The sequence below is a fragment of the Plectropomus leopardus genome, chromosome 6, assembly GCF_026936395.1.
Source record: "Plectropomus leopardus strain MGB_pleo_1.0 chromosome 6, ASM2693639v1, whole genome shotgun sequence".
NCBI classification, from domain to species: domain Eukaryota; kingdom Metazoa; phylum Chordata; class Actinopteri; order Perciformes; family Serranidae; genus Plectropomus; species Plectropomus leopardus.
The window spans coordinates 15978323-16003715 of NC_142181.1; the positions used below are offsets into that span (position 1 = coordinate 15978323).

Below are 25393 nucleotides of genomic sequence, written 5' to 3' on the forward strand. Positions count from 1 at the left end.
CCTGCAGGTATGGAGAGTTATTTCCTCACACGCCGGCGCAGACAATATGTGCTAGTTGGCAGTTGACTGCAGTCTTTGCAACGTGTTCGGCGCACCTTTCTGGCCGAGACAAAGGTGACACATGAGTAGTCAACCTTCAATGCCACTAATTCTTGATGTCAGTTTGTTGTGTCTAAGCCTCAATACAACATAACTACTTACAGATAATTAAGAATTTAGAAATGTCAAAACGCTGTTCTTTGTTTTGGTCACTATCTTGTCTGTCCAAATATGCCGTTATTTTTACAGTGGCCTTACAGTTTGCTCTTTTATCTTGTCTTCTGTTTTCCACAATGTCTTTCAATGTTTTTCACTGTCTCTCTAACCTCGGCATCCATTTTTACTTCAGCATTATCACTCTGACACCACTCCCTCCACACCTCTCCCCATCACTCTCTCCTCCTCATCACACCACCTCTTCTTTTTCTCAGTTCACTCTCTCCCCTTCTTTAAGTGTCTCTCCCTCCCCTCCATTTATTCCCTCCTAGATTGCCCTCATTCCCAAGACTTTCTCTCACTTTCTCACACTCAGTATCTCTCTCTCTTTCTCTCTCTCTCTCTGGTGTTAGCTGCACGCTGCAATATCATGTGAGCAGAATGTCAAGTGCCTCCGTTGGAGCAGACTGACTGTGCATAGTCCTGTTGACACATACACACATCTCTGTCACAAAGTCTTGCGTAGGATCACACTCTTAACCATGGATGTACACTCTCCTCTCCTCACGTATACCCAATGGAGAGACGTAAAGGCACACACAAATGCACAAACATAAATGTAAAGAAATAACCATAACTCACATGTACACACACACACACACACACACACCATGAAAAAACATCATGGCTGCAGTATTGATATTGATTGTAAATAATTAAACGCTACATTAAGTTTAACACATTAATATTCATTGGATGACCGTCTAATCTGGGAAAAGCAGTGACTTTAAATCTAATTTAAAAGGAATGGTTTGAGATTTTGGGAAATGCACTTATTCACTCTCTTGCCAAGAGTTAAATGAGAAGATCCGCACCACTCTAATGTTAGCTCAGCATAAAGACTGGAAACAGCAGTGAATAGCAAGCCTGGCTCTGCCACAAAGTAACGAAATCTACCCACCAGCACCTCTACAACTCACTTATAATAACACATAAGGAGGTGCATGAGGTGAAAAGTAACAAAGTACATTTACTCAAGTAATGTACTTAAGCACAATTTTGAGAAATTTGTACTCTACTTGAATACCTTTTATGCAGCTTTATGCAACTAAGAATGTACACAGAAAAGTTTAAATTAAACATTCTTGAGGAATAACTACCCAACATTTACTAAACAACTTAATATTAAAAACTGTTACAAGCTACAACATTAAAAAGCTGCTTGAATATTAATGAATCAGGAATAATTTGCAAATCTTAAAAATATTATAATATATAGATATTATTATTGAGCACTTTTAATATTTTAGTACTCTGAGCATATTTTGTTACTAATATTCTGTAATGTTATTTAATGGTCTAGTGTATGGGATTTAGAAGGATGTATTAGAAAAAAATGAATATAATATTGATTATGTTTTCTTTAGTGTATGTTCATTTGAAAATAAAAAAAAAATAATGTGTTTTTGTTACCTTAGAATAAGTTATTTACATCTACATGGCTACATTTACTGGTTCTTGATGCACCCATTTGCATTTTCACGTTGGCTACTGTTTTTAGCAGCAGCTTTACAACAAGCAATGTTGTAAAAGCACTGAATTTTAATTGAAAACACATTAAGTTATTGAAGAAAGATGAGCACACATTTGCAGGTGCTGAGCTAGTGGCCTGTCTGTCATGTGCCACACAGAGTCAGAAAAACACTGATTTGTGACGTGAAACTGCCTAATTCTGTGTTTTTATTGGCTTAATCACCTGGTCCATTTGTTCTGGAGAGGAAGAGACTTCTACAAATCAATCGGCTCCTGATTAAAAACCACCTCAACAAAGAACATTAAAGGAGTTCTGACCGGGAGAAGTTTAAGCAGGTTGTAATCCCCGCTAATGGATGTCACTAAATCCCCCTAAATCTTAAACAAGTAAATAGAATTTTGAATGCAAGACTTTTAAAGACTTTACAAGAGTATCTTAACAGGATGATAATGCTACCTTTATTTAAGTGAAATAATTGAATACTTCACCACTGGTTAAATGCATATACAACATTACTGCTTAGGAGGTGTGGGTAACTGATTTTCTTTAACATTTGAACAAAGCAAGGCTAGCTTTGTCCCACTGTTTCCGGTTTTTGAAGTGGTTCCAAGCTCTAGCTGAGCATTTAGCGTACAGACACAAGAGTGTTATCAATCTTCTCATCAAACTCTCACAAAGAAAGAGGGGGTATGAGGGTTTTCCCCAAAATGTCAAACTATTTGTTTATGGCAGAATGCTGTATAGGGTAGGTGTCTACCTCCTTCCCCCGACATGCAAAGAGTAACTTGCCATAAAAGCAAGGGGTCATGAAGTAAAAACCGCCAGTTGTGTGAGGACTACATCAGTATTCTAATGGAGAAGTAGAGCGTTTTAAGAGGCTGTAACTGGCGTGACGGATGATTAGGCAGCAGGGCCGAGGTCAATTATCTTGCAATTTACATCATTCAGGAAGTGATTTGTCAGGAGAACGATTCTAGCTGGGTGGTTTTCACTTATAATGATATCATAAAGAATAAAAAGTCTATGATTATGATGAGTCAGTGCCTTGGAGTTCAAAATGACACTTTTGAATGTGCTGAATTGAGTGCAGCGTTTATTCAGCGCAAAGAGAAAAACTGTCAAGACGAGCCAATAATAGACATACGATGAACATACAGTGACACGAGTCGATGGTCTTTAAGTGGATAAAGGAGGCCACCATGCATGCAGCACAAATCATTATGTTTTGTGGTGAAAAGGCTTCTTATTCTGATTTATAGGTGTGAGTTTGCACTTTCCAGCCAAGTCAAAGAACTGCTGCAACTTTGAAAATTGCTGATAAAATCAAGTTTGCATGTCCTGTATGTATTTATGAATTGGCACAGGATTTATGTCAGTTTTATGACAGTTTTGTCAGCCATTATTTTTCTCCAATGTTTTCAGATTTCATTAATAAACTTTCTGAAGTGTGTCTGGCTTGGTGAGAAAGTGGCAGCACACGCACAGTGAGGGGAGGTGTCTCACCGACAGTGAGGGATCGTGGGAAGTGTAGCTGGCCCAACGTTCATTCTCCAGCTCCTCCATCACCTACAGCATGCACAGAGAGAGTCGGGGATGGGGGAGGGGGGTGAGGGGGTTATACACATATTGCAAACAGGCACACACCCACACACACATACTGCACTGCACAAATTGGAATTAATGTGTGAAAGGATATTAATGCACACTCACTCCAACGGCTGTATGTATGAATGCACTCACAAACACAATTCACACAGTTTCACACTTGCCAACATTAAACCAGTCAGGCAAAGAGGAGAGACTTATATTCACACACACACACACACACACACACACACACACACACACACACACACACACAGACAGACAGACAGTATATACAGTAAAGGTACACATATTCTCAAACATTCAGAGACAAAACACACCTGGTTCATGGCGCTCTTTAGCCAGGTATCCACAGCAACCCCAACTTGCCGCAGAAGGTCCAACCGAGCCTCCGCTTTTAACTTTATTGTCTTTGGAGAGAAAAGAGGTTAGAAATGTTAAAAACTTATCAAAAATATATAACTGGCCTACACAGTTTTTCTGGCATTAGTCTTCAAAGGAAAATCACATTTTTTAAAACTTTTACGACCATTTTATTTAAAGGTCTAGTGCAGGATTAAGTGGCAAACTGTAACTTCTCCCTTGAGCCAGGCACATGAGAGAACTACAGTTACTGATGCTAAAATGCAAATGGCCCTATTCTGATTCGTCCATTATGGGCTACTGAAGAAAACACTTTGTAAAACAGGACCTGGTCCATATGTAGGTATAAATGGCCCATTGTAAGATAACAAAAACACAACAATTCTTATTTAAGGTGATTATAAACTAATGAAAACATAGTTGTGAATGTTATATACCATTTCTGCATACAGATGCCCCTAAATCATACACACTGGACCTTAAAATCAAAGAGGCGTAAGCCTAAAATGTCTCATTGTGGATCAAAAGTGCCAGCAGGCTCCTTACACTGAACACATGAAAGCAGGTATTAGTCAGCCTCATTACTGGAACTACAATAGTTGCAGTCAATTTGTTCTCCAGGTTGATGATGTGTCAGACAAGCTGCTATATATTTATTCAGCAGTGGCAACCTCTTTCCCAGAGACAGAAAACTGGGCACTAATGAAAAGGTGCAATGTTTTTGCCAAACGAGGCAACAACATCAAAAACTGTTCGCAAACATCACTTTAATGATTTTATGAGGATCCCTATAAGCTGACGCACGGCATCAGCTACTCTTTCTTGGATCCATAAAAAACACCACAGACATGACAAACAAAATGACAAATTGATACTAAAAATCAAAAAAGTAAAACTAAAAATCTTTGATCTCAGACATATTATGCGTTAACACTACCCATACTCTTGTTCATTCATTTTACAGTACATTTTAATATACACTAAATGTATACAGTAAGCACCAAGATTCGAACCATTTTTACACACATGTAAATGGTTTTTTAACCATGCAAGAAAAAAAGACCTCAGGGGACCCTGTATAACAGAGCAAATGTTACAATAATCTTTTTTTTTTTTTGGCAGCACAGTGAGAGAGAGAGGATGTGAACTAAGTTTGCACTCCAAAAATAGTCTCTTAAATGGCAACTCATCAAAACTTGTACATACTATAATGAGCTGTGAACACTGGGCATGTGCTGTATTCTTTCCTAATGAGAAAATACAATCAGGCTATAAGCATCAGAAGGGAAGCCCCTGAAATTTATATCATTCTGTCTCGCCGCCTCAACTGTCTTTCGTCTCCTTTCTGTTTTTTTCGGCTGTCTCTCACCGTTTCCATCAATTTCCTCTTTCATTTCCCCTGTCTTTCGTTTCTCACTGATGCTGACAGAGCAGACTGATAGCTGATAGCTCCCTCCCACAGAGATGTACAGTCAGAGAGACAGACAGGCACACACTGCCGAGAGACAGACTTCCCGGCTTTGATCAATAGACCTGAGCCCCTGAAGTGCCTCCATTTTTTTCTTTCCATTAGCAGCACCCAACAAATACTAAAGGTCGCCATTGGAACATAAACATACCAGAATAAAGAGGAGAAAAGTGGAAAAAAAAATGGCCGAAACATGTTCGGCCATCTGTGCAGCAGTGGTCAACAGAATAAGCAGCGGTGGCGGTGTGAATATAGATCAATGTGCAACCTCGGACAGACCGACAGACAGTCCAGCTGGGCAGTTCTAATAAATAAAATAGACAGAAATATGGATGGAGATACAGACAGGCAAAAAGTTTGCAGGAGGAAAACTTTTGGGTCCACTTTTTTTGGAAACAATAACTCATATGGAAGCAGATGTAAAATATTAAGAATTTTAGTGCTGCAAAGCTCATAATATGACAACAGCTGAACTTGTGGAGTAAAGCGACGACACATGAGATCCATTTAAAACAACAACGTTGAAGCTACACAGTTAGGGAACTAATTGATATTTTGTTTTGATAGACACAGTATGTGCAATGTGTTTCTATGACCAAAAATATACTACATGCCCCAGTGACTGTCCATGCTCTCTTTATACCAAAGTTATTAATATACTAATGCAAATTAAATTGTGCGTGCATTCTGAGCAGATACTCCCAATCAATTTTCCAATCCCTATTAGTTTTGTTTGCTTGTGCTGGGTGTGCAATGTTGTCTCTGTCTTAACGCATCTGCTGTCTGAAGCGTTTGGATGCCACGTGTTAATGAGGCCAGATTGTCTGGTGAAGCCAGTTTGAGAACAGCCTTCAACAGCTCATTAGTATGGAGACAGGCACTTGTCTTGCTCTCTCATCCTCTAAGAACTCCTTAGAAAGAGAAAAACAGCAGAGATGAGGCCAATAATTGTCGACTATCAATGTGGGGAATTTCAGATGGAACTTCTGCTTGGTTTTAAAGTTTGATATGATATAGGAAAGACAAAAACAAACATGCAAGACTCAAATATAAAAGTTAGAAGAAACTATTTTTGCATTTGCCACTAGGTGGAAAGCTTTAATGCACAGGTCGGTTTGAGAAGTATTTTAAAAAAAAATCTGTATGACTTCAAAGAGATCTTGAAGGTCCTTAATTTCCGTTATATTATACATCGATCCTCATTACATCATTACGTTACAATGTATTGTTTTGCTGGGAAACCATGGATCCACCGTACCAAACAACATTGCAGACCATTGGCATTGGCCCCCTTAGCAGGACAATGCCAGTCAGTCAGTCAGTCATTTTCTGTAACTGCTTGTCCTCGTAAGGGTCGCGGGGGCTGGAGCCAATCCGAGCTGTCATCGGGCGGAAGGCAGGGTACACCCTGGACAGGTCACCAGACTATCGCAGGGCCGACACATATAGACAGACAACCATACACGCACACAGTCACACCTAAGGGCAATTTAGAGTCACCAATCAACCTGAGCTGCATGTCTTTGGACCGTGGGAGGAAGCCGGAGACCCCAGACAGAACCCACGCAGACACGGGGAGAACATGCAAACTCCGCACAGAAGGGTCACCGCCCACGAACCGAACCCCGTTCCAACCGGGTTTCGAACCAGTTGATCAAGTTGATCCGATCCCAATTGATCAAGCATCCGTGGAACGTGCTGGTACACTACCTCACAACTGACATGAGTCAAAGGATCTGCTGCTAACGCCCTGGAGCCAGACACCACAGGTCAACCCCAAAAGGTGTCCATGCCTTGACAGATCATGGCCAAGCCTGAGGAGTCCAAGGAGGATCAACTTTGGATCTCGGGTTTCCATCAGGATACCAGCACATCCCACAAAGGCTCGATCGGTTTGGGATGTGGGGAATTCGGAGGCCAGGTCGATATGTCAAGCTCTTTGTCATGTTTCTCAGACTATTCTGGACAGTTTTTGCGGTGTGGCATGATGCATTGTCCTGCTGTGGGCACCACTGCCACTGGGGAGTGACAAGAGACATCCGAATGTATGCCAGGACCCGAGATTTCCATACAGAACATTGATTGCTGTTATTCACTTCACCAGTTAGTGGTTTTAATGTTTAGGCTGATAGGTGTATACCTGTAGGATATGCAGTACAGATTTCATGTACTTCAAATATCATACCTTCTGAGATACAGTCACCTCTTATTTATATTTTTCCTCAGGGAAATATCATGTGTATCACTTTATTCGAATACCTTTTATCTCCTCTTGATTTTCCTTCCTCTCTGAAGCATGTTCTATTAATAACTAGAGCTGTGCTAGAGTACATAAGCCTTGCCTGGGGCCCGCTGTCATCATATATAATATATATATAAGAATATGAAATACATAAAATTTTATGTTCTGAAAGTTTTCACTTGACTTTTATTACAGCACGAATCACTTACTAATGCTGACAAATTGTGTTAGAGTAATAACCATTCAGGTGATTTCAGGAAAATGCATGCACAGTCTCTAGTTTCAGCATTCAGTCTTTTATCAAGCACTCAGCCAGAGGCCATAAAATCAGAGGCTTGTAGAGAGCAGAGAAGACATAATTCTACTCTTTCTATCAGTGCGTATTGATTCCATTCAAACAGAGGCGAGAAAAAGAGGATGCTTCTAAAGATTGAGGAGCGTAGTGTTGAACACTGCAGGATAGATTCAAAGGCATAAAACATTTACACTGATTTAGTTCTTCAACTTTCCTTGTTCTTCTTCCTCAAAGGGAGGGTTCACCCAAAAATAAAAGTACAAAATTTTCCTTTTACCTGTAGAGCTATTTATCAACCTACATTGTTTTGATGTAAATTGCTGAGTGTTGGAGACACCGGCGATAGAAATGTCTGCCTTACCTTTAATATAATGAAACTACATGGCATTCTGGCTTGTGGTAAAATAGAACATTTGAAAAACTCAATAGCAATCTCTCTTTCCAGAAATTATGACCTGATTACTCAATATAATCCATAGACCATGTTGTGAGCAGTTTCATGTAGGAACTTTTTTCTTTCTACCGAACTACACCCGCCAACTGCAACATTAATGGTGTCCTCCTTCGCTGTAAAGTCATCTGGCTCAGTGGTGCAAAATTTATAGCACTCTGAGCACCACTAGTTGAGCGCCATCTCGTTCCATTATATTCAGTTGAAGGCACACATGGCTTTGGCTGGTATCTCCAACACACCACACCAAAACAATCTAGATTTCTAAACAGCACTACAGGTAAGAGTAACTTTATGTATTTGTGATTTTTGGGGATCCCTTAATTTGTATTTTGATTTATTATGACAGGGGAGATATTTGAAGTAAGGGTCTGTGCTACTTATTTTTATAAAGTCCTCTGTGACCATATCACAAGAATTTAAATTCCACTTAACTTTTCCTGCATATTGATATAAAACTTACTCAGTCCAACCTATAATAATGTCTTTTTATGTCCATAAAGGCTACAGACTCTCTTTAACATATTAACTAAACAAATAATAGGTCTCTAAGCTCTTAGAGGATGTACATGACTCAAGACATTCATATTTGTGTTTTCTGCATCATCTTTTTCACAAAATATCTTGGTTAAAACATTTTTGGGACAAGACAATTAATAAAAACTATAAATAAAACTGCATCTGGAACAACCCTAAACACTGTGTCTTCCTCATGGATTCACCCACAATTTAACATGTGGTAAATGCTCACATCTTTGGCACACACAGTGCATTGTCTATAAACATTGATTTTGGAACTCAGCTGGCCGTCAAAGTGTTTGAGATTTTGTCACAAGCAAAGTAGGCAATTTATGAAAAATCAGTTAATGAGGAAAGGCAGCTAGGACAAGTATGCTATCAGTCTTTCTTAATGGCATGTCAGACATGCTGCTTCTGAAACACCAATGAGATTTTAGCTAATAAAGACAACAAAGTAAAAGCTGGATAATTACCAAGCAACACCATACATTTCTCCACTGAGCACAGATGTCTCAAAAATATATTTCAATTCACAAACTGTGTATATATGTATATATCTCCATCCTAAATATAGGCATTGTTTAATTTTCTCACTAATAAGATGTTACAGTAAAGTGGTCAAAGCGACATGCTTGATGGGATGAAGGCGTGACTTGATGTGATGGGAAGGAATGACGTAATCATTATCCAGATAATGCTGTAATCAAACCTGGATAATGTCTTTAGTGCTGCTTTCACTCCCTTTATAATTCTGTGATAAGAGCTCTGTGATGAAGCCATTTGTACCAAATGAGCTCATAAAATATGCATCATCTTGCTCAAGGTAATGCTGGCCTGGAAGAGCAAAGAATAGCAGACAGACAGTGTGAGCAAGACACAAGAACAGAGAGGAGGAGAAAAAGAGGGTGGGGTAGAGAAAAAGGCGGTGTGGTCGCATGTTTGCACTTTGTGATAAAAAAGACTCCTTTTGTGGAAAGTGAGATCACAAGATACTGATGATGTTGCGAACATATTTTTGCAGTGTAAAGTAGACTAAAAAGCAACCAAAAAGGAAGTATATCTATATATCAATATAAGCAGTAAAAATACTTCTGTAAGAGATTTGCCTGACCAATAATTTGCAAAAGGGTAAAACAGAAAGTATGGTGAAATAATGATCACACAGAGAGGCAACGCCAGAGGAGAACTGCTGTTTGACCAAACCTGACAGCAGAGGGTGCCAGATATGTGAAAGCGTGATTAGAAAGGTCTTATGGAGTAAAGCGGCAGTATTAGGGAGAGAATGAGCAAAGTGAAGCAAGAGAATGCAATTGAAGAATAGACATAAAAAGCCAAAAGCTATAGAGACTTAAGGAGAACAAAGACAGAATCAACCAAAGAGGGATGACAGAGGGTGCAGTTATCTCAGTCATACTGTGACAGGTTGAATCTGTGAAAATCAATACATAAATGATGCATATCTCTGCAAGTGGAAAGGCTGAGGGGTGCAAAAGGAAAAAAGAGAACACAGGATGAGAGAGGCAGATGAGGAGGGAAAGACAGGAGTTGAAGCTAAAAGAGTAAGAAATATAGGACAAATGGCAATCATAGAATCTGATAACATAACTATAACTATTTTTATAGTTGTGATCCTGCCAGATCAGTGAACTGTCAAAGTGCGATTATTGAGACAGATGTAACTGCTTAAAAGTGTGTTTCAACCTCTACGTCTGAACAGAATACAGCAAAACCCTGGGATTACTGGGCTCCTTGAACAGCAATGGTCGAATTACTTAAATAATTTGACATCTCCTGCAATGTGAAAGGTGTATTGATCGCTCCTGGCCCATGTTTGGTAATTGCACCCTGCCACGTCAGCTGCACAGATGGGCAGATTGAAATGCCAACTGCCACTGTTTGTATTTAAAATATTTAACAAATAATTAGTCACTCAGCCCAAACACTGGGTGCAGAGGAAAAATAGGACGAGGCTGAATTTGATGCTGTCACTGAAACAAAGGGGTTGTTTGTAATGCTGCACTGATGTTACAACGGGAAGTGAGTCAGCGACAATATGCAACATTTACTACTCTTGTGTCAATGAGTACCACAGATTTTACAGTATATATTTTAGGGGAAAATAGAATATGATCAATTTCCTACAAAGACACACTTCTTTTTTTCCCCCTTGAACACACCGTTTGTTGTTTGTAATGGCCAACTACTCCATCTTACATCCTAATAAATATAAGAAGTGTAACAGTACACACAAGACACAATGCAGTTTATGCCACGGTTTTAAGAGTCACAATTCGGTGCAAGTTCAGTATCTTTTCATTTGCTTTGAACAATAGTGCAAGTGTCAAAGACACAAGGTCCTCCTGATGGGGGGACTGAGGTAACATATTGCCCACTGGCAACTTTGGTAAACTAGGTTTGAGAAAATTTGTTAGAGAAGAATAATTCATCTTTAATTCCAGAGAGAGGGGGAAAACATCTATCCATCATTTCTCCACAGCGCACCTGGACAACAACATTGGGTGAACATGCAAACTTCACACAGAAAGCTGACACTGATGCAATAGTGCAAAGGAAATATTTCTCCTGTGTGTGATCAAAAATGTTGTCAATGTGAGTCACATACCTCAGCTTTACGAATGTTTTCTTTGGTGTCCTCTATCTTCAACTCAAGATCTAGTCTCCCCTGCTCTGTGGGGGGAAGGCCGTGGCTCTCACACTCCTCCAGACACTGAAAAAACACACACAGACACATAACTTGATTGGAAATAGAGTGTGTGTGTGTGTGTGTGTGTGTGTGTGTGTGTGTGTGTGTGTGTGTGTGTGTGTGTCTTATAAAACAGATGATCTATTTCTAAAATTGTTGACAAATGTAAGCATGTGTGTCCACTTACTCTCTTGTAATGTATGATGTTCTTGTGTTCTCTGGCCACTCTGGTTGCCCATTTTCTGGCCTCCTTGTTCAGACTGTGCTCCTCCGTCGTCCCCGTCTCCGACTCCAGCTGACGACTCTGATACACACACGCACGCACGCATACACACACACACACGCACACCAGACAGGCATGGGTAAACACACACATGAACCCAGCCCCACACACACAAGCATGGCAGGGAAATACACACATACACAAGTGCACACATAAGTACATCTGCAGTAATGGCACAATGTGTGTGAAATGCAGAAGCTGTTAATTGAGCTTAAAAAAAAGTGTGAGAGAAAGATTGTTTCCTTCTCACATAATTAATACAGCGTGCTTTGCAAGGCTCTATTGTTATCCTCTTGGAGCAAAATAGCTGCTATTAAAACCACATGTGAAAGAGCACGAGCGTGTGTTTTTGTGTGCGCTACCAAGTGAGAGAGCAGGAGGTGCACAGCAACAGGCCTTTGTAAATGTGTGTTTTGTTTTGTTTTGTTTTTTTTTCCACACAAAAGCAGATATGTTCCTTCAATATTAGTTATAACCATGTGGCAGTTTCTCTTTAGAAACTAATGTATTAAATGTGTCTCTGATTTAAATGTTTACATACCTAGTCACTAACAACTAAACACTTACCAGTAACAGAGCCAGCCTATAGTTATCTTAAACAGTATTGTAACTATTAGTAATAATGAATGCACTTTTTTTGCCGAAGTAAAAAATGTTTTGGTTATTTTACATGGCAGATGTATCGCTTCATCTAGTGTCTCAATGGTTTGAAGTGGAGAGGACATAGCTGGAAAAACGGTGACTTTACGCACATCTGTGCACCAAGCAGAATTTAACAACCTTTGAGTCAAAATTAGGGATGTTTTGTAACTGTCACTTCTGTTCTGACCAAATCACACCTACACAATCCTAATTAAGTGCATTAGCAGACTTTTTTAGGGTTAGTTTCTTAGTAAATAACATTTTAAAAAGTTTTCCTTGCTTTGGCATTTATCATGAATACTTGATGCTTAACAAAAATACCACAAGTATTCAGAGCTTTAAAGGAACAAGAGATAAATGTTATTATTGTTTAAAAGTGGCACAAAGTCATGCTTACACCTGTATATTACCCTTAGAACTTTATGTAACCAGTATGTACATGTACTATAGAATTGATTTGGGTTTCCACTACAAACAGTGGGGTCATTACCCATTAGTGGCCTAATAGTGACTCCATCCAGCTCTCCCTGTATTTCCTCTTCATCGGTAAAGCATAGGGATATCTGCACCTCGCTAACTGTGCATGGAACAAGGTGGTGTGCCAACATTTACAAGACAAAAAACAAAAGACTGGAGTGTTTACAATCTCTGTCACAATTGATGGAATAATATAAAAAGTTTGTCCATTGAGTCCTTGTTAAGATTCTCTATTGACTAATCAAAAGACTTCAGTGTTTGTAGCTCCACCCTTTAGTATCTGATATGTTTGCTCACTACCCTAACAGAGGGGCAACAGAAAAAAAAGTCATACTAGTATATCCGCACTTTTGACAATGGAAACTGAAAACAGCGTTCAAATATGTAACAAACTACACTGAGCTGAACCAGACAGCCGGGTGGAAACAAGGCTTTAGCTTCGTCTTTTAATTTTCTGACTGTAGGAATATTGACCACAACCCAAAAAGCTGGTTCCCATGCCACAAATCAAAATAATAAGGTTAGCTGTCATAAGTGTTATAAAGAAATGGCTTGATGGAAGTGGAAAGATGTCCTTTCTGCCCTTTACCTTGACAGTATATATATATTGTATATATCATATATCTGTATTCCTTTTCCAAAAGCAAAATTCAATTTGTACATTTGCTGCTTTCTGCTTTTGTGTCTTTATTAAAAGAAATCTCCAAAGGTCAGTTTTACGAGTCTAATATAGTTTTTTTTCTTCACTTAAATGTGACTCTTAACATCTTTTCATTGCTGTATAAAATAAACGTGGGTTATACAGGGAAACGAAAAGGATACTTTTTTGTAAGTAAACCTGTACACTTGTCCCAGTTGCGTAATTAAAAAATCCTTTAACCTGTTTCCCTTTTTCATGTACACATCTTCAAATATACAGTAGATCTGATAAATTCTGTCACACATATCAGTAAACTGTTTCATAAAAAATGCAAAAATGCAATGTGCGACATCTATTTAGGCTATAGGCAGAGAAAATAATTGTTACATCAAACAAAAACAAACTGAGCCTCAGGACGTACATGCATTCAGTGTCACTGATGTGTGCTTACGGCCCTCAGAGGCTGGGGTTCCCATAATCTGATAATAAAAGTGTGTTAGCTAGACGACAGTACAGGATATTTTAATTGCAAGTTTCCATGCACATCATATCTATTAATTATGTGCTGCTTCAGTAACAAGAGAGCATAAATCTGGCTAAGTATAGGTGTGAAACGAAGAGTATTACATGGGAGATTTACAGCTTAATTACATTCGGGCGAGGGAGGGAGCTGAGGCAGGGAGGCAGAAAACGAGATTTAAACAGTGGCTCTTAGCTGACATATTGTGAAGGGAGCTTAGCAAATTGGGCCTCGATACTTTATTGGTATAAGGTTGATAGAGTCAACAAAGTAAATAAGCATTTCTTTCAGGTGGCCTAACTGCATCTACATCTGTGAGGAAAATGTGAATGCAGGCAGCAAAACAATCTGAATCTTCTCCTTGCATGTGACCTTTAAGTGACTTTCTGTGATGCTGTTTTTTTCAATTCCTCATTCTGCATTTCAGCTTTATCTCTAAAGCATAAAAGATGCTGGTAAGACCCTAAAAAAAGTCTGGGAGATCCTTGAAAAGTTCAATGTGAAACATCTACTTTAGGGCATTATGTGACATGGTACAATACAGTACAAAATAATTTATTTCTTTATATTTAATTATCATGATGTAATGTTGATATGTTAACCAGATTGAGTTTTAAATGTATTGATTTGCAAGTGTCAAATACAAATTCATCAAGTCAAGGTTGCATTAATTAACCATTAGCAACTAATGTAAATGTGATGACAAAATAAAATTATGTCTAGACAGTCTCAGTGAAATGTGAAGTACAGCACAGTGAACTCAAAATGCTGTGATCATACTGTACTTGGATAACAACCTCCACTGTCATAATAACAGTCATTTAGAGGACTATATTGAACAACTGTGTTATTCTGAAACCACAGGGATGAAAGGTTGAGAAAGAACTGTGTCAGATGTATCTGTCTGTCTGCATGATTGCACGGTGTATGTTGGTGAATAAGTTTATGTTTTTAAGTCTAAACCCTGGGATCCAGGTTTTGTACACATTTTGCTTAACTTTCGATACTTTTTCACACTCAAAGTTCCAGACTTTTACAGATTTTTCAGACTGTATTTGATGTTTAAGTACAAATAGCCAGTCCTAAGAAAACTTGCATTAACCCTTATGAATTATTATTATTATTTCTTTATTTGGTAAAGCCTGTTTGAGTATCCAGAAAAGCACTATATAAGTCCAAGGTATTATTATTATTAACCCCAAATTCAGTCCACAATCCTGTGCAAAAAGTTAGACAATGTTCCACTGTCAATTACTCTGCCCAAACTAGTGCTACCTATATTCAAATTATTTTCCAACCTATTTTCAGTCTCTTTTATGAATAAGTACTGAAGTTCAAGTCGAGTTGAGTTGAAGAAAGTTATGCATTGTACAGTGATGTCATTTTCACAACATCTGTGCAGCGTTGTTTATTCACAGTGACGATAAACACAGCCATAAAGGTTTCCTTACACAGAAAAGATTTTCCAATTACCTTGCTGTTTACTACAACACTTCAAAATTCGTAACTGTTCAAACAAGCTAAAATGTAGTTATTTGTGATTCTGTATTTATGTAATTCAAAGATATTGCCGCATTTTCTTTTAAACAAATATGGGCTTGGGTGTCCTGATTTGGTTGTAAGAGGTGTTTTGCAGGCTGTAATGTACAGGTATAGAGGCAGCTCTTAGGAGTGTACATTCAGTCGCAGGGCATGCTTCTTGCCTTGTTTTTGATGACCTTCAGCTCGCTCTGGCCTGCTCTTTCTCTCATACAGTGGAAAGCATTTTGGCTGTGCTGGCTGCCTGCTCCAAAAATGCCATAAAAAGCACTCTGTGTGTTTTATCAGTTATTTTTAGCAGTTCTGAATTTTATATTGTAAGAAAAAGAATGAGGGCAATAGCCAAGAAACATGACTGTTTTTCCATACTTTCTTTGCTTTTTTTATACTTATCCAGGTCTGGAAATTACTAAAATCAAATTCTATACTTTTCCATTCTGTGTAGGAAACCTGGGGCCTTGTTGCGACTGTTAGTTTAAGACCTTTCATGCAATCACAAAGTCTGGAGTTTGTTCCAGCTGAGGACTCCTGTTCTATGTCACCCCCTCCCTCTAATCACTTGTTGGATGTCTTTTCTAAAATACATCAAGGCAAAAATGCCCCCCAAAAGTCTCTAAATCCAATTATGTTTTTGCCATGATAAGAAGCTACTACTGTCTTTCTAATGCATCTTTTCACACATTAGAGGCTTCTGCTGTTTTTGTTTTTTTTTTCTAAAATAGGATCTCTTCCCACAGCTTGCAGAGACACACTGACTAATATAATACATCATGTTGAACAGGACCTGTATCACACTTAAGTCAAGGCAGCAGTATTTCTATGAAAGCTGTTTAATGGATTTTAAAAAGCAGAGGGAGACTGATTTCAGGGTGTCTGCACAGCCTGCAGTTGCATTGCTATGGTTAGAATATTTATGTGCATTAATGGCAAAAAGAAGTTATCCTAATAAACCAGACATAGACTGCCAACTAGCAACCTTAATCTAATTTAGTTTTATTCTTAGTTTTATTATTATTTAATATCCAATTCTTGTGCAGCCAACATTTTCTGTTTTATAGGGTTGTGCTTGCAGATGCAAACACTAAAGAGAATAAATGTCCTTATTAATCTGACAGAATGTACTCACACAATACTAACACTTTTACTTATTCACATTCAGCAATAGCTTGAATTCGGTGTGGTGGTTTGATAAGGATGGGCTGACACAGAATCTAACAAAGAAAATACACACACAAACAACAAAAAAGAAAAACAAAACAGGCACAGAGAGGGTCATTCTGCCTGCTGCGATGACTATATTCTGAACCCATAACACACTACAAATGTGCAAATAAAAATCACACACATAACATTTGACTCATTTATCTACAGGAGGCCGATGATAGTGTAGTGATATTTCAGAAGATGACGCAACAGAAACAAGGTTATGGCATTAGATAAGTCATCTGCTGCTGGGAATGCATTGCTCACTAGCAGATGACGGTATCAAAGTATTACAGTGCTGCAGAATCACTGTCATAACAGCCGTATTCAGAAATCTAGAAAATGCGGCCCCCTTGTTTCATTATCAGGAGCAACCAGAGACAATACAGGGCAAAAGAGCTTTTAAACTAATAAGACTTTGCACTTTACTACTGGACAACTGCAACAGAGCTTAAAAGTTAGAAGAGATTGTAACAAATAATTAGTTTATATTTCTAATGATGTTTTTATTTTTTTTTATTAGTGTGGCTATGTTTGTTTTTGTGTGCAATGTTTCTTTTTTCAAATTAACTAATATTCTTATTCAGATATTGTGTATATGTTATTTGTTGTTAGCCTCTTGTGCAACCCCCCCGATTTTAATGAGATTTTCTGAATAAATAATGCTTAAATAACTGATAATTTGTCTAAAACTGATTTCAATTGCAACCACTAGGGGAATGTTAAGGAGAGATAGTAGGTTGAAAAAGTCATGCTGTAATAGTCAGCGGAGAGTTAATTATAAATAAGAAAAATAAGAAACACGTGAAACAACCGCTGTTCTTTCTCTAGACTGATTTCTCTGTTGCATAAAAACAAAGTTACACTCAAGTTACTGAGGTTGTGACTGAATATCTATTTAAAACCAGTAATTCGGAGCCTCACATGCATTTGTCAGGCTTAGTGTTATTGATTACATCACCATTGGGCATGATGTCATAGGTTCAACTGTATCCATGCCTGCTTGGTTATGCTGTAGTATGCAATAGTCATGGTCATTTTTCCATGAAAAACGTATGCCGATTACCCAGTAACTTGCAATAACATTTACATAAATTGGAGCAAAAGAGGAACATCTATCCTTAAGTTTTTTACCTGTACATACTTGTAAAAAGGCTAGACATGATGTAATGGCGACACAACTTTCTGTTTAGGAAGAGGGATTGGCCCATACTGCTGGACAGGAAGGATGTTTGGGATGTAAAGGTTATTATAGTTGACCTATGCTGCACTGCGAATGTCTGCGGTCAGTCGAAGATAAGTCATGAATGAAAGTACTGTCCACTTTAGCACTATATATTTACGTAGTCTAGGGCTTCTTGTGAGGGAAATGGCTATGTATGGTAACCACTGTGTCATGATCACAAACAGCTAGCCCCTTAATGAGTGATAGTAATAATATTAAAGGAATACTTCAACCCCAAATGATCATTTGTATATCATTAACTCACCTGCGTTAAGTTTTATCGTTTTCTTGTATGCCTCCATGGGGAACACAGAATCCAAAAACAGAGAAAATACTTGATGAATTGAAGTAATAGGGGTCCACGTTATACAACAGCAAAACTATGTCAAAGCATCAGTTTACAAACTCTCACACAAGTCATACAGTACAATCCAAGTCTCATTTATCTGGTCGTATTCTCAGTACTTCCCAAACACAAACATTTTTTGCTGAAAGCTTAGTATTAGTATAAGTAAAGTATTTAAAAGACTTGCACATAAACAGCACAGGAACACTCCTCGTCCCTGCCAGCAACTGTTTATGCAAAAGCGTTTTAAGAAGTAAAGTTTTAGTGAAAATGCATGTGTTTGGGATGTTTTGATATAGTTCTGCTGTTATTAATTTCGGCCCCCTATGACTTCAATTAATAAACAGTTTTCTTTCTAAATTCCATATAACAAGGGGTGAGTAACTGACGTACAAATGGTCATCTGAGATTTAAATATTTCTTTAACCCTGGATTTTACATCAGTTTTCAACATAACATGTAATCTATCAATCTGATTATTAACCACATGTTTGATTCTGAACATATACCATAATGATCATGAAGTGTACTAAATGCAAAGCAGTAAGCCTATTACCAGAATCATGCAAAATGTCAGTCATAGTACCAAGTGTTAAGAGTTTATTATTCAAAGATTTACCAGGGCTTTGATAAGCAAAACATGAGTGATTAAATCAATGTCACTAAGACAGATAGATAAAGAGATAGACATAAATGGAGTAGATGATCCATTGTTTGTGTCAGGAATGAAAATGAAGAATGCTAACAACAGTTATGACTACCTGTGCCAGGGTCATTCTCATGGCACTGACGGGCGACGGCTCAATGTCCACCAACTGCTGCACCGAGCTCAGAGTCTGGCACACACACATACACACGCAGGTGTCCACGCATCCACACACCCAAGAGCAGCAGTACAAGCACACAGACAGACAAATACAAGGAGGGGTTAATGGAAAAGAAAGGTTAGGGAGAAGTGTTAGCAAAGGTTGAACAGGATTAGGAAGACACAGAGAAGGAAGAGCACACTGTCGAGAGAAATGTTAAAAGTTTCTATATTTCAAAAAAGGAAAGGATCAGAGGGAAAGAAAATTTAGCTGAACACAGCGAGAGAGAGAGACAGTGAAAGAAGGAAAGAAGCTGAGAATCAACAGAACATACAATGACTCTGACACAAGAGAAAAGGATAGAAGAATCAGGACCAATGTCCACCGGGAGACTCTTTTTTAGCCAGCAGTACGTAACATGTCCCCAGAGGGGTGAGACAGCATGATTCCCACTGCTGCATCATGATCACAAAGACTTCAGAATTTGAAATATTTTCAACATTTAGCTACAACTTGATTTGAAAAAGAAAAAAGTTGTAACTTTTGTAAATGATGAACAGAAGTCAGAACGAAAAAGAAAAGCTCCCAGAGGACACATAACATTTGGCGTTAAAACGATTAATATTAGAACACAGAGTAGAGTCATGCGTCTGTCATGCTGTCACCAGACACTACTTATCTGGAAAACTCCATCCTAAATTGTTAACAAAGAAAATCTCAACAGGCTGGAAACTAAAGAGCCAAAGATCTCTCTAGAGAGCAAGAAAGATCAGAGCTTTGGCTTTCCGATTTCCAGCTTGGCGAGCCTCTCAGCCCCAGATGTATTAATGGGATTCTCTAAAATTATATAAATAAAGGTACATGAGTTCTGTTTCAGCGATTCAACTGATTAAGATGAGCTAAAGGCTTTAGCCACAGATGTAAAATTTTGGAGGGAACAGAAAAAGTAGGAAGAGGGAAAAGCCCACATGCATGTGGCAACACAAGAGGCTGATTGCTATCTTTGTGTGTGTGTGTGTGTGTGTGTGTGTGTGTGTGTGTGTGTGTGTGTGTGTGTGTGTGTGTGTGTGTGTGTGTGTGTGTGTGTGTGTGTGTCGGCAATGAAAGAGACAAGAATGGAGAGATAGTGTAACTTGTCCTGCCGTGTAAACAGGTTCATACACAAACAATACAAGTACGACAACAAACTGTGTGTGTCTCACCGTGTCACATTCACTGGGCTGGAACTGGAAGTCGTGTGCTTTGTGAAACACTGGGTTCTCCTGCATGAACAACTGCTGGTTGTACTCTTGTATTATCTGAGAGAAACACAAGGGGAGATAGTTAATATCTTGTATTTGCATGCAGGTTTCCTGCTGTGAAAAACTCAATTTTGGAATCCATTGTAACCTCTGAATCTGCACACTTTTTTACAGCCACCTATCAAGCCTACAGTGGGTGAGTGTTTCATATTTACACATGGGTTTTGGATTTGATGTTTTGGGTATTCAGGTCAAAGAGCTTGCAAGCTGGGCTAGGAGCATAGTCAAGTCCTTCTGATAAAACATACAAAATATAATAGACATGTAGGTAAGTTAGAGCCCAGGTATGTAACCCTGCCCACCAGCTGTAAGTGATGGTTTATTGAGAAATGTTTAGCTGCACACACTGTATTGATGAAATCCAATCGCACAGTTGTGTTTTGGTTATGAATTCATTGTTTTCTCTTTGAAAATTGTTTGTTTCATTTGGGGTACAAACATCCATGGCATTATTTTTTATTTTGTACTGATAATGCATGCGTCATATTGTTAATTATTTAGTGCGTTTCAGCGTGTCTTTTAGTTTACTTAGAAATGTCTTGTTAGTATTCTTGCATTCTTCAGTTTAAAATATTTTTTTATTAAAATGATGTTGTAGACTTCAGCCCTCGGCACAATTCTCCTACTGTGTAATGTAAGACAAACAGTACTTAGTAATACCAAATGAACTCAAAATGTCAAGCTGTCACATTTATTTCACTGAAGAAATGCACATTAGCAAAAAAAAAAGAATTTTGATCATTCCACAATGTCAAGAAGATGGATGAATATTCCCCCACAGTATCTGTTTGAGACCAAAAAACACTATTTCTACAAGTACTGACTTAAAAATGAATACAGATGGTCTTTGTCTCTCAACACTTCTGACTCACCCTGGTAGATTTGTCCAGCAGAAACTGGAAGGTGTTGTGTGTGGCTTGGGAGGCCTCAAGCTCTGTACGACTCAGCTCTACCAGGTAGTCTTTCACATGCTCATAGATCCTGCCATCCAAGGCCTAGAGGACAGAGAGAGAGAAGGGCCAGGGACAGTGAGGAATGGATTAATTCAATGTAATTCCATAATCCTTGATAATAAAGTGGAGAGTGCAAGGGAATCATTAGGAGGCCCCAAGAAAAAGACGGACAGAGGAGAGAGAGGGTCAAAGAGTAGATGAACACAGCCAGTAATATAGTTGTTCATCTACATTTTCACCGTGACACCACGATACCCAATACTGTCTCATTTCTCAGCATCAAACTTCCAGCAATCATTTCATCATCACTATTACGCAACTGGGAGTCTGACTGTCTGTAACAATGTTTGTGTTCTTGCTGTCCCTTGTTTGTGTCTTGTTTTTGAGCCTGGAGGAACACTTCACCTCCAGGGATATGTAACTAGTTTGTTTGTACAATTTAAGTAGCTGTTCTGGACATAAGAAAATAACGTGAAGAAACATTTTTAACACTATTTTTCCTAAAGGCATTAGACAAAGAAATCCTTATTCAAATTTATGTTTACATAGAGTTTACATACAGTAGGTATGTTTGAGGACACTACGCAACAACATCAGCAATACAAATAAGAAAAAACACAAAGCTTTTGCAGCATTCATGTTTTCTTTGGCAAATTACCTAATCTAGACACAACATGAGTATTCAAAAACCAGTAAAACTGTTGAGTGTCTCAATAGCAGACAAGACAGACATGTTGCTGTGATAAAAAACATGATTAAAGACTCGTAATCCACCAACACAGGTGTTCAGAACGCTGAACTTTTCAGGAAACTTGCTGTCTTGTAATCGCGAGTCTTGATTTCACTGTGGTTTTCACACCACATAAGTGACCGGCAACAGAGGGTCACAGGTCACACACCAGGTCCCAAACAAGCCCTGATATTTCGCATACTAGACATCTTGGATGTGTCTGTCGTACAAGCCTCTCGGGAAGCTTCTCTGCTTTACTCTTTTAACAGTTCACACACAGTGCTCGACGGCCGACTTGCGAGAGCCAAGCCAACAGCATTTGCCTCTGATCTGTGGCTTCTGTCAAGGGCTCCAGAAACTGTCAGTGAGTGGGAAATCAGGGCTGAGGTCTTGTAGTAGTGTTGTCAGAATATTGGGATTTTGATGCAGTACCTGGATTTTTGACACTGACATCAAAAGCATACTTTTAAAAAAAATGCTCAGTAGAAAACAGCAGAATGACTATAATTAACATTAACCATAAGAGAGAGCAAGAAAGTGTAGCTGGTTCCAGTATATCAATGCTGCAAAAAATGAGTTTTTAAACCATTTTATATAATCAGAATCAAGATGTACTAATAAATCAACATTTTCGACAACACTATCATGTAGTGTAAACTAGGCACAATTAGACTCATTCTCTAGGCTGTGTGGGCATGTGCAGACTGTGATTAATTGACAGTTCCCTCTCTCTCCTGTTAGTTCCCTTGCACTTATGACTAGACAACTTGCCACCTTAACAATCTTACTGATCAAATGTTGGATGTAATTAATGTAACTCCAAGATTTAACTGAACAAGTAGTCTAACAAGCCAGTGTCTAAGGTGTTGAAATACAGGTTTTAATTTAACAAGTGTTGGCTTGGTTTGTCACACACACGTAGTACACACACACACACACAAACACACACACACACACACACACACACACACACACACACACACACACACACACACACACACACACACACACACACACACACACACACACACACACACACACAAACACACTTCATCCCTGGCCTGGCATTGCTGCAAACACTCGAAAAAATCTACTGAAAAGGCTAATAGTATGTTGTCTTATGCTGAGGACACATATTTTTATGAATTAAAGAGAGCGGGATGAACAATGGGAGACAAGAGCGAAGTCAAAGGAAGGACAGACACTGAGCAGATGTTTTCATTTGACAGCTCATATCATTAGATGTGGATTCTGATGTGACGATATAAAGAGATTTTATTGGAGTATGCAGTCCAAACAGCCTTTCTATGGGGAGCTGGGGGATAGCGCTGCCAAGCTGTAGGCCACATTGCCAAACAGACAGATCAGACAGAGAGGAAAGAGAGAGAGGCTAATGGAGAGGAGGAGGTATGATGGGAAGAGAGGGCACTTGAAAAGGTATGAAAGAGTGAGAAAGAGAGAGAGAACCAGAATGAGTGTAAATGGGAGATGTGTGTGTGTGTGTGTGTGTGTGTGTGTGTGTTTGGTGTGTTCTTTGGATAGCGTTCTCACAGCTGCAGGGGAAGGTGAAGGGGTTCAGATTCCAATTCAACAAAACACAGAGACCGCAGACACACACACAAACACACACTTTCTCAAATACTCAGACGCTCATACTCTGCCCTAGTCAAAGTACTTCATAGAAGCTCACACTCTCGATACCCTCTGTGCTGGCCAGCGGGTGTTTTAGGACAAGTCTACAGCCTCTCAGTAACACCTACAGAGTCTTTTTCTCACACAGACACTACATGCAGTAAACATACAACAAAAATGTAACGTGTTCATACACGGAAGTAGCATTTGCACTCACAAACATATGAAACAATGGGAAATTGACAAGGAAATTATGTCATTAAGGGTGGGTTGTTGGCTGACTTCTCTTTAAATGTTCCCTCATCACTCTGCTCATTTCCTCCTCCCCCTTTCTTCCTTTCCTCCCCTCCTTCTTTCATCCATTTACGGTAATGTTGAAATGGAGTGAGTCAGCTCCCAGAGAAAGCCCCGTCCCCATATCGTGGCCAGTGTGTCTGCACGTGTTTTTGGGCTGAATAACTGCATCAGCCAGAACAATAAGTACAGCACAGAGGAGCAGACAGGGCAGCAGAGGTGTAACTGTAAGTGACAGTGTGTGAGCAGGGGACTTCAAAGATAGATATAAGAGCATCGACTGCCAACAGCAGAGGGAGACGTGGAGCAGCCTGTTCCTCCACTGCCCTTTCACTACAACTGTCGCATTGACAAGGACAGTAGCGCTCAGTGTAAGATATATGTTATTCCTGCAGCCACAGTCAGCACAGTCAGTATTTATGAAGTGAAGTCCAGATTCAAACAGGGCTTTTAATTACAAGTCTCCTCAAGCCTCATATCTAGAAAACCACTCAATTATCTATTGCAATAATTTAATTATCTTCTTCTGTATAGTTCAATATGAAAGACAGAAAAGGTCTTGATCCAGATAGAGCTGGAAAACTTTCCCCGCCGTGAAGTTGGCAATCTGCCACATATCCATTCTAAAATGTTCTCCCATGTCTGAAAATAATGTCCACAGCAATGCAAATGCTCTGAGAGGGCAATAAATGTTATAGCTTGAATATGAGTGCTGTTGAATATGGAGTCCATGATGAATAGAAAAGTCCCCAAAAACATAGTTCTGTTGTTTTATAGCTGCTACAAATGTTTTCTGGCTTATATTGCGCTGCTTTGGTTATGCATTTATTTTATGGCTGCTATTCTTGCGTCTGCCATTGATGCTGCTGTCTGGGCTGCGTTTTTCAACATTTCTCAATGGAGCAAAAACTGTGAAAAGAACCTTTCTTGAGATGCAAATTTTGGTCCCCCTCTTTCGGAATGTTGTAATCAGTGACTTTCAGGTGACGACCTGTAAACACCACAACAATACAACTCCCCCCCCAAAAAACTGCAGGAGGGATAGAGGATGAGCAGATTGCATCCCTCTAGCAATGTCCCTTTTTCTCTGTGTGTTTGCGTGCATGTATTTGTGCATGTGTATTTTTCCCTGCAGTGCTATCCTTCTGTTGCAAGGAGATAAGGATCTATTATTCAGAATGGCCTCATAGTATAGATGCTCATACACGCCTACGGCAGAGTATGCGAGAGTGAGGGAGGAGGAGAAGAAAGGAACTGGGGAAAAGCTTCTGAAGACAGAAATTGCACAAAATTTTAAAAAGCTAAGTATATGTGATGTTCTGTCTTTTTATATGGACCCTGAGTCTGAAATAAAGGATTGACTAATTGACTGATTGATTGATTGATTGATTGATTTAGAGAAGCAGACAGACTCAATTAATTAATT

At 39.0% G+C, this 25393-nt stretch overlaps 1 protein-coding gene across 3 annotated transcripts in view; it reads right to left on the reverse strand.

Moving 5' to 3' along the window:
• Positions 1–25393, reverse strand: part of fchsd2 (FCH and double SH3 domains 2) — an 81063-nt gene that overhangs the window by 14245 nt on the left and 41425 nt on the right. Inside the window, exons 9-15 of one of the 3 annotated variants that reach the window (XM_088078868.1) lie at positions 21231–21353; positions 20260–20355; positions 19013–19087; positions 11564–11680; positions 11296–11400; positions 3655–3744; positions 3233–3295 (exon numbers count right to left, since the gene is read on the reverse strand). In XM_088078868.1, coding sequence (XP_087934994.1) covers positions 3233–3295; positions 3655–3744; positions 11296–11400; positions 11564–11680; positions 19013–19087; positions 20260–20355; positions 21231–21353 — 669 coding nt within the window. The remainder of the gene's footprint in view (positions 1–3232; positions 3296–3654; positions 3745–11295; positions 11401–11563; positions 11681–19012; positions 19088–20259; positions 20356–21230; positions 21354–25393) is intronic. The other 2 variants (XM_088078869.1, XM_088078870.1) reach the window with 2 other exon arrangements.